Source organism: Pollachius pollachius (genome assembly GCF_949987615.1).
Source record: "Pollachius pollachius genome assembly, chromosome: 9".
Classification (NCBI taxonomy): Eukaryota; Metazoa; Chordata; class Actinopteri; order Gadiformes; family Gadidae; genus Pollachius; species Pollachius pollachius.
Genome location: NC_136942.1, coordinates 19,878,278 through 19,889,093, shown reverse-complemented (window position 1 = coordinate 19,889,093; position 10,816 = coordinate 19,878,278). Strand labels below are relative to the sequence as shown.

Here is a 10,816-nt window from a genome sequence, read left to right as displayed (position 1 = left end):
GTCGCGTAATACAAACCAAAATGTGTTTAACTGGCGTTTTTAAAGAAAACATATTGCTGCGACCGTGAGCCAAAGTTATACGCACGCACAGCCTTTAATTTAGGTTGCCTTACATTTTCCTATTTAATTGTATCATATCATATTTATTGAGAATCCAACCAAGCATCACGTATGACGCTTGGTTGGATGCTTCGTCTAAGGTGCAGCAGATAAAGTAACTGACCAGGTATGGCTAGCAGGGGTTAGCTTAAAAACAGAATCTCTATCCTACGCCTTTCAATCTTGCCATCTTAAATCAATAGAATCCAGTGACATTAGCGAATTGTGTATTTGCTTGTGCAACTGCTTACTGATGCAACTGTCAGCATATTCTGTATGAGATATCTGCTTTGAACATAACAAAAACACACACAATCTGCACAAGCTATTTGCTTGTGTTACACTCTTAACAGCCAATGATGATGAAAATGACAACATGAAATGACAACATGAAACAACTTGGTTGTCATGATCAGAGTTAGCAAATTGCGTTGAAGATTGCAGACATCGTTAATGTATTCAAAACTGAGGGAATTTGAATAATGGTTGCAATATCAATGCAATAATGAAATGTATTCCAGTAACATATATCACTGCAAGTCTGGCCATCAGTTTCTGACAATGAGAACATAACTAGGCTGAAGGTAAACGTAAGAGGCCATTGCAGGCTTCTTGTGGTTGGCCACCATTAAGTGGCCTGTTCAAACAGAATTCCTGATAATAAACTTTATTTAAAGGACTTATTTAACATTGGCCTGGACCAAAACATACACAGAAGATAAGGGAGAGTAAAGGAAAAGGTCTGTTTTCTTTCCGATGTGCGACAGCAGGAAGGACCAGGAACACGTGTTCTGAGCAAGCGGACCACATCATGAAGGACAAACACTGGGGAGTGGAACAGCAGGCCCAGCAGGGGACCACGCCCATCACTCAGTCCTTTGTATACCACTGCAATGTCTAACTGGAATGTTCACCAGATATTGTGTGTTTGCAGGTATTTTTTGTATTATTATTCTGTATTATTCTGTACAAATAATGGCTGAACTGACTAATATACACGATACTATCGTTTTCTACATCTTATTATTATGAACTCAATGTTTTGCTTTTGCACAGGGTAGGCAATTCTTTTATTTTTTTGCTCATATTTGTTACAATTCTCTTTACATCCCGAAAGTGTTCCATAAATCTTGTATCTGTATCTGTTGCAGGCCTGTAATAAGCCTGTCCAATCATTATTGGATGGCCTTCCTGTCTGTCTACCCATCTACCGGGCTACCATGTATTCCAGAAGGCTGGGAACACCTAATGCTAAAGCACATGACCAAGCAGGCCATGTGCTTTTGGGAGTGGCTTTAGAGGGAGGCCTGAAGGGAGGGGTACGATACTCTTCAGTTCTATCCAAATCTAGCTGCTTTCGGGCTGGTTTCTGCACATTTCCCACCCTAGCTTTTATATATCATGGGAAGAGTGTTAGGGTTAGGACATCAGAGGCTGACCCAAGGTATTCTCCCTGGTTCCCATTAACATTCACCATGTTGACCTCCAGGCATGAGATGCCCTGCAAAGGAAGAAAATGGTTCATTCAATTCATTAATTCCTTCCTTTGTAGGGCATCTGATACCACAGAGATCCTAAAGGTCAACTTGGTGTTGAACTCTACGCATGAGATGGCCTGCAAAGGAAGGAATTCATGGAAATAATTTTCTTAACCTATTAGAAATAGGGCTTTATTAACTTACAAAAAACACAAGCAGTCCAATATGTCACTATATATTAGATAATGATGGATTTATAGCAGGATTACATCTGGAGTGACAAATACTGTGGGTATGCCTTATAAACACACACACACACACACACACACACACATATATATATATATATATATATATATATATATATATCATCTGATTCAACAAAGTTGAATCAGAACAATTGAACATCTGATTCAACAAAGAATGTTCAATCTGCTTGTTGATCTCAGCCATATTATTAAAGGAGTATTAACTAAAATATACTTTGCACAGTGAAGGCTAAATGCTGCTACATGATCAAAATGGAGTCCTACCAATGTCACAAGTGGCCTGATGTTTATTGAGAAATGAACACCCCCTCAAATCGAGTGACGCACTCCAGCCATTGTGCTCTGCTGAGAGCCATTTTCTGTGGCTTTTTTCACAGAAAATAAATTAGAAAGCTTAGAATGTTATCAGGGGTTGACCAGAGAGAGAATCCCTGGCTGTTCCTCTTTTATTACAAGGCACAACACAGCTGAGTCAACACTCAAATACAAATGAGTCCAGAGGCTTCAGAAGCACTCATAACATAAAGGACAAAGAGCTAGCCTGGTTGTAATTACAAAAGAAAAGTAGGTTGTATCAACAAAATCTCTGCCTGGGAATTGGAGGGGACTCCCATTAAATAATGAATAAATAGAAAGGATATACAGAGATGACTATTGATGATAGATGATTGTAATTATTTGTACTTTGTTTGTATTTATTTGTGTGTCAGATCAACCAACTGTCTGCAATTATTATCATAATACTTTTTATGTTTATTCTCTGTAGCACATGACATCAGTTATATGCTAGGCTGATAGGCCACCTGATGAAGCTTTAGGCCTTGCATCATCACCACAGTAAGCATCATTCTCCCTTTGAAAAAAAGAAACCCCCGAAAAATACAATTTGCGTTACGCTATGCTGTCAGCGAATGTTATGGATGTCATTGTAAGTGAAAGTCATCAGCCCTTTAATCTCAGAGATTTTGTAAACCCATGGAAATCTATTAATCTTTAACCAGGAGCAGTAGTGGAAACGGATGCTTTTAAGTCCCTTTTCTCGACCAGTGAGAAAAGCAGGATGTGATTGCCCAAGGTCAATCTCTGTGTAAACAATGACCTATATCATGCACCCTAAAGTCTATATTCTAGATATAATACCATTTATAAGATGTATAGTCAGTGTTCCTCTGGGTGTGCCTGGGGAAATGTCCTCCTTTATCAGTTTGTTCATGCAGACCATGTTGGGCTGGAGCTGCTATAGTGCAGTTTATAAAACACACATCTATCACTTTGTATTTTCATGTCTTTTTACCAAACCACAACTGTTATGGTAGAGGTTCATTGGGAGATCCACTTATTTAAACATTACAAATTTCAAAAGAGATAACATAGAAATAAATCAAACATAGTTAAAGATATATAAATATTCACATTGAACCACCAGGTTTGTTACAGCCCAATAAAGCTGGAATCATTTGTTTTTGCTGATTAAATGTATGCCATTGGGTGGAAGCTCGCATTGAAGGTCTCTGGTTGCCAGAAACATTTCATTAAAAGAAAGGTCACGAGGGAAGCAACAGGCTTAAGAGAAACAGCAGAAGGTGAATAAACAAATCCTGACAAATTGGCGACCTTGTTGATGTTAAGAGATACAGAGGAAACCCAGGAAACCTAAAGACATGTTTAGACCTCAGGGTTATTTTTGGCCTGACTAATGACATCTGCTTTGGCCCCTCATTTCTTAAAGAGCATTCACCACAATGCCAGGGAAAAGTATTTTCTACATTATGTAGTAACTGACATGTTAGGGATTGTTTAATTTAAAAAAATGCAAAGTACAAGAAACGACAATGTTTCATATAATTTAATTCATATAAAATTATGATATAAATCTTACGTAATAAATAGTAAAAATAAAAATAAAAAGGTTTAAAAAGTTACAAAGCTAGAGAGAAGTAGATCACAATCCCCCAAAATATAGTCCCTCTTCATGGTGGACTTCTTGTTCACCACTTTGAACCGCAGCGAGCGCAGACAGAGGTCTTCTGCGATGAGGCCGTCGAAGAAGAAGTCCTCGTTGAAAATGGGATTACGGCTCTTCCGGATCACGGTGCTGCGCTGCTTCTGGAGCTTCCCGGGAATCAGCGAGAGGCTCACGCTGCAGTTAATGCTCTTGGTGTCCGAGCTGGCCGCATACAGCCCCTCGGCGCTGATCAGCCTCAGCCGCAGTCTCTGGTTGTCGGCCGAGTACTCCGCCGAGATTCGAAGGCTGCCGTTCTTCCCGAGCGGTACCGTGCTCTCCCGCATCACCCGCTCCCGGCTCAGGGTGAGGTCAGAGGGGAAGAAGGCGGGGGGCACCAGCCTGGAGCCGCTGGACAGGCCCTCCGTCGTCTCCTCGGACAGCCTCCTCATGACGTTGGGGCTGTTGTCGGTTGAGCTGCCTTCGTCCGTGGACAGGGAGTTGTTCCGTGAGGGCAGACCCCTCCTTTGGTTCTGGGTGAGAAGGCGCTCCTGGCTCAATGTCTTGAAGACGGAAGACTTGCTGGCCGCCCCAGGGCACCTGCCCAGCAGCGGCGAGCCAAAGGGGGAGGACTCGTTGGAGGAGGTGGTGTCGCTGTCCAGCGTGCTCTGCCGGCTCAGGGTGTAGCTCCGCGGGGACAGCCTGACGGCGAGGGCGTTCAGGCTGTAGGAGGACGGGGAGGGGGAGGGACTGGGCCGGGGGGACGTCCTCTGGGCGTAGGTGTTGGACCGGCTCCGGGGCAGCAGCAGGGGAAGGGAGCCGGGCTCCACGTGGAACAGGGACTCTTTCCTCCGGGTGTGGGGGCTCTCCAGCAGCGTGCAGAAGCCGTAGCAGGTCTGCGCCCGGGCCACGTGCGGCAGCGACAGGGCCGCCTGGCTGCGGGGGTCGGCGTTGGTGGTCTCCTCTCCGTCGCTGCCCGCGTCCTCGTCGCCGGGGCCCTCCTCCACACTCTCCACCTGGATGATGTGCGGGCGGAGGGGGCCTCCGGGGGCCTCCCAGGGCTTCGGGCTCCCCCCCTCGCAGGGGGACACCCTGATGCTTGGGGTGGCTCGGGCCTGATCCGAGGGCTTGGCCTTCTGGATGGGCTGGATCTGAGGCGGGATGAAGAAGTCCGGTATGGTGTCCGGGGTGATGACGTTGGGGCACAGCGTGATCCTTTGGGCTCCTTTGGCGGACTTCTCCCCAAACATGACCAGGCTCTTCCCCACCGACTCACAAATCTTTTCAGCTACCCACATGGGATCTCCTGCAGAGGATTAGATTATAATGAACTGTGGATAAACGTCTGTGCAGGAATACACATTGGTGCATCCGGGTTGTATGGGTCTCTTTACAAACAATGCTCTTACTAGACAAATAATACATATGTCTATATTCAAACCCTTTCAAATAGTGGACTAAAGCTCTGGATTTTCTTACCTTATAAGAATTGATATACTGATAAATCCATGAATCTGTAGAATTTGTAGTGAAAAGGCGATGGTTCTCTACTGGTCTCCAAATGCCACCGTGAGGTGTTCTCCTGTGACGCTGAGCCGTACCTCTGGCATTAAGAGAGAGGCGATCGGGTTTAAATACAGCCCACCCATGGGGGAGGCAGCCACCAGGCCTAACACACACCCCCCCTCTCCCCCGACAGAGCCGTGGTTCCCATGGAAATATTTTGTTTGAGTTTGTGCTCATGGTGAGGAGATAGTGTGAGCGCGAAGGAGAGACCTTGCTTTAGTTGAGTATAAGCAAGGTTAAATGATATGGTAAGTGTGTGGGACAGATTTGGTGGATATGATCTGGCCCTGACCTATGCGTGGTAAACATAACCTACGTTGGCCTCAACTGGAGTTTTGAGTAATATGCCTTTATGTTGTTGTTAAAAGGCTGGTTGTTTAACTCAGCTTGCCCTGACGTCAGCTGCTGTTTATTCAATGACCTCAGTGCATTGTTCATAAATGTTACAGGGAATATTTATTGAACCCGGGCCCCAGGCATTTGTTCAACGTGTTTCTTGTTGCCACAGCTAAACTGTGCGTCACTATAAACTGTAATAAGTCACTATAAGTGTCAAAAGGTATTCTGTACTTTTAAGTTGTGTTTAAGCACTGTTGTATACAGGGTGCGATTTGTGAAAAAACCAGAGGGGGGGATAATTTTGAGAAACATTTTAAAATGTTTCAAAATGAAGACGGACCCTGTGTATTTTGGTTGTTAATTATTACGATGTGATGGTGAAAATACTTTGGGTGGGGGGGATAATTTTTATCCCCACCGAGGATAAAAATAATTCAGCAGAGGGTAGGACGTGTAAACCAGAGGGGGGGATAATCCCCACCATCCCCACCGGCAAATCGCACCCTGGTTGTATATTTAAACGGTCCAAAGCAAAGACTAGTCAGTTTGATCAATGGCAGATTCCATTTGACGTATGAGGTTCACGTAAAATGAAACCTGAACAAATTCTGTGTGAATAGGAAAATAGTTACCCTTGTAACTCATAACACATCCAGGCTACAACTTGTTCTCACTTGTATAGGCTGATATTTAAAACTGAAGTTTCCCATCAAACTGGTATGTTTAACTAATCCAGATAACAACGGGGTTAACAGAGTTTAGATGCTACTACATGTTAATACTCCCCTCTTCTGGTTGGACTGTTTAAACTGCACAGGGGCACAACCCCATAGCTTAGATAGCCTCATACCACCAGTATGACATAGAGCAGGATAAAGAAAATTTACAAATATATAAAACAAGTTGCTACACCTCAGTTTTTACAATGTTTTACAATATACTATTTACTGTAATGACAATAGATGACACCTTACTCTGTGCTTTTTTTAAAAAAAAAGCCTAACGAGAGAAAAAAAACAAGAGAAAGATCACATTGATGAATCTCTCTGCTCTGCAGCGACCGAGGTTCAAGTGGAATGACTCGGTTGCTAAGTGTCACCTTAACAGCCAATGATGATGCTCGCACTTAGACAGCAGTATCCGAGGAAAAGGTGATTACTGAAAGCCTTTCCTCGTTCCCCGAAATGTTTTCCAAAATGCCCAACGCAAACAAGGACAGGGTGACTAAGATGGCATAATTATCATAAAATCCCATCATTAGGGAATAACCTGAATTAAGTAGCATGGAAAGGATAGGATGGATGGGATGTTTATAACGAATGGCCTAAACCTTAAACGAATGGACCATCAGCTTAGAATAATTTGAATTGGATTTTTTAAGATCAGAGAATGAATTATTGTTGGTCGTTTTGTCTTTTATAATAAACGAGTTAAGTCATTTTATTTGGACCGGGGAGCAAATGCAGGCCAATATGCTACTTTGAGGTTTACATCTCATGTTTGTCCATTAGATGGCAGTATACATTAAGAAGCACAAATGCATCCCGGGGGGGGGGGCCCAAGAGGACTAGTTAAATCCCAGTGTACAGTTAAATCTCCTCCAAGCGACTCTTGTACAGTGGGCCTACCCCATTCCATACAGATTCACAGGAAGCCAGCATGTGCCTTGAACATTCAATTTCTGAATTGATGTACTGCCACTGCGTCCCTGGTTAGGAGATAAATATTGAGTGTGGAAATGCAAACATTTGACAATGTCATATTCGTGAGCGATAGGCAGATGTCAAGGTTATGGTTGGTTGAATGTATTCGTGTCCTGAACATGAGCAAGCAGGGCCACAATGTAGGCCTGCACAATGACCTTCCTCTGCCTGTTCCTCATACGCTGCATTGCGACCTCCTGGTCGAGTGTGGGCTAATTAGTGAACCCAGATGACGGAGTGTTGGAATGGACAACGCATACCTCTGAGTCAGGATTTCACACGGGTTTGTGCCACAGGTCTAGATAAGCACGGTTCACCACGTGACAGTACTAAACGGATCAAACCTGGTCTTATGTCTCGGGATGTGAGCTCTTTTTCGTATCGTTATTTGCTATCATCATATACATACGGGTTAGGCGTGCGGTGTGAGGTGGATGAAAACCGACTGCTAAATCTATATGGACACCGTCAGAACGAGTGTCAGTCGTAGAGCAGTGTCTATTTGATTTAACTGACAGGCGCTTGGCAGGGAATGGTTCGCTGCCCAAATCAACCCCTGATAGGCGCTGCACGCACGCGCACGCGCCGGGAAACACTACAATTGGTTCGGCGCGAAAAAATTGACACGATATTCTCTCGGTATAAGTCGAGCGCGGCGAAGTGTTAAATTGGGCACCGAATAACGTATCATTGCTTTTTTTCGAAGCACCGTGAACTCATGGTGCCAACAGGCAGAAAGCCCATGTTCCTCGTGAAGCCCGTGACGCGCTTCCCTTCTCACTGCGCACAGCGACGTGCGTTCGTGTTCCTCCTGCGCTCTCCGCTGTACGGTAATGGGGCGGGGCTTGCCGGAGGCGGGGCTTGGTGGTGCCGTGGTGGAGGCGGGGCTTGGTGGTGCCGTGGTGGAGGCAGGGAGCGGAGCAGGAGTCGGAGGATCGCTTGCAGTGAGCGTATCGCCTACATCCAAGACAGCGTCCATGCAGTAGGACTAACGATTCAAACCAATATCAGGTAGGAATTTGCATTATTGGACCCTCGTGAGACGTTTCGGACAGTGACATCTCGCAGGTAGAAAGTGATGGTGGCCACATGTGATGATATCCAGAACGGCATCGAAGGTTGTGTGTTAAACACTTGGATCTTTCGGCTTAGTAGTAGTAACGTTGAGACACTTTAGATGCACCATCACGAGACCATCCTTTTTTTGTTGAATAGCTACGTGTTTGACATGTTTTGATTTCTTGCAATAATTGAGCCATTGCTTTTATTTATCTTGTGTATCATCCTACTGCCAACATTTGTTTTATCTCCCAGCGTGAGTCGCACCTGACATTGACTTTAGACGGCTATTCCATTGACCTACATGTTCGTCCATCCTATTTGGATATGAGTCAATCAATGTCACCCAATTCAATCAGCTCTTCGGTCCTTTACAACAATTACAGTGCAAACTTCAAACGAACAGGCTTGAACCAATGATATCTGGGTGCAAATGCCTAATGTATTCCCATGCTCTTTCATATCATACATCATACCGGATTAACGTTTCAGGGCAGCGGTGGTGATCGTCCAGGCAGATAGGCTAAGTCAATAATAATTAAATAGATTAATGAAATCATGTATAGTATAACTGCTATAACTCTCAATACAAACCGATATAACGTAAAATATTGGATTTGACATTGCCAACGAAGAAAAAAAATGAATATTTCCTTTTTTTATTACAATGATAAATTAGCTATTGAACACTGATTGAAATCACTGTGAAAACTGGACAGTTTGAGGTGTATGTTTTTTCGATGATATAACGAAAATTTTCGATACAATATCTTTATTCTCTCTCACATTATGTATACATGGTTTGCTGAGAATTGCCTGTTACAAATCAATGCTTCCAGATTCTAAATACTAAATTATCCTGTGGATTACTAAATATTATGACTAATTAATACATTTGAAAAAATGATCAGCAGCAGCATATTCACATAGGATCTAATGTCCAGAAAGAGAAGTTATTAAAGATCGGAATCCAATCTGTGTTGGTTCCAACACAGATTGACCTGATCATGTGTTTAACTGATTATAAGCATTTATGAATGCTGCAATAGTTCTTGGTAAGAAAATGAATCAAAAATCTGTTTCATTTATTTTATTTATATATAGACGATACATATATTTCTTTCCGACCATTTATGTTGTCAACTGGTCAGCATTTGGGTTAACCATAAGTGGAACATCTTGACTGTATTCATATGAACATGATAATGCAATATTTGACTGGAAGAACTAAGACCTGTCCATACTCTTGGGGTTCATAAAAAACATATTCTCATTGTAAAACCATGAAAACAAGCTGTTTCCAAACTGTAAGTGGATTCAATACCAACATATTCAATCCAGTGTGTTCACCTTTGTGTACCAGCTGTTTGTTAGAAAGTGATCCAATGTCCAGTCGGCTGTTTCAGTTACTCATCAACAATCACAATCCTGGATGGAATTCTCCAGGAAATCTACCCTTTGACAGTTGAGAAGTTAGATTTTATAATACGTAGTCTGTGGATTTAGTTTTGGCATTCTGTGTGTGTGTGTGTGTGTGTGTGTGTGTGTGTGTGTGTGTGTGTGTGTGTGTTTGTGCGCCTGCTAGCCTGTGGTCTTTTGTGCTATGTTTACCAGTGAAAGCGATCTTCCCCTATGTATATTATCAGTATCTTTGTGATCACATCTCTATAGGGCCTCGCCCGCAGTCCTTTTCTATAGAGAACAGTACCAGCTGTTAATTTGATACCCCATTGTTGTTGTCAATCATTTCTAACATCATTATGTGAACAAGAATAATAGATATATGATTAATCATGAAAACCATCCATTCCGAGTGGTGTACTGCAAAACAGCCTTGCAGCCTATTTAATGACCAGAACATAAATATTCACAAACTAGAAACTCTCATTTTATATATACAATGTCAATGACCAGATTCACCAACCATACACTTTCATATATATGTACAATGCCAATGAAAGATCAGTTTAGGACGTTTGTGGAGAAACGTTGAGAACATAATATGATCAGATATTGTTGATGCAATGCCTTCAGTCTTTTTGGCAGGCGTTGAGATGTGTAATGGTATATTGTCTTTTAGTTACAGTAGAGGAGGAAATGGATATGCCAATCTTAATGTTATCATTTCACATCTGTTTTTGTTGCACATGTTTTTTTTGATTTGTCTTTTTCCAAACGTTTATCCCACATGCCAGTTCTGATACATTATTTGAATGTCCTACAAGTCCATCATTTGGTCAAAGAGAGAAGTATCTGGCAGAGCGAGGTTGAGCTAGCAAAGGCAACTTCAAGTGTATTGCATAATGCCACTCGGGCTGACGAAGGTGGCATCAGAGTTTGTGTATCACTGAGATATGTGGC

The 10,816-nt window shown here is 42.9% G+C and overlaps 1 protein-coding gene across 1 annotated transcript; it reads right to left on the bottom strand.

The window, feature by feature from the left end:
* Positions 1-3,757: 3,757 nt before the first annotated feature.
* c2cd4a (C2 calcium dependent domain containing 4A) lies at positions 3,758-5,381 on the bottom strand (the record flags this gene model as incomplete). The annotated part of the gene is made up of 2 exons (XM_079743445.1): positions 5,268-5,381; positions 3,758-5,094 (listed from the first exon to the last, which is right to left on the bottom strand). The coding sequence occupies exon 2, from the start codon at positions 5,084-5,086 to the stop codon at positions 3,758-3,760; it is 1,329 nt and encodes a 442-aa protein (XP_079599571.1). The 5' UTR covers positions 5,087-5,094; positions 5,268-5,381.
* Positions 5,382-10,816: the final 5,435 nt, after the last annotated feature.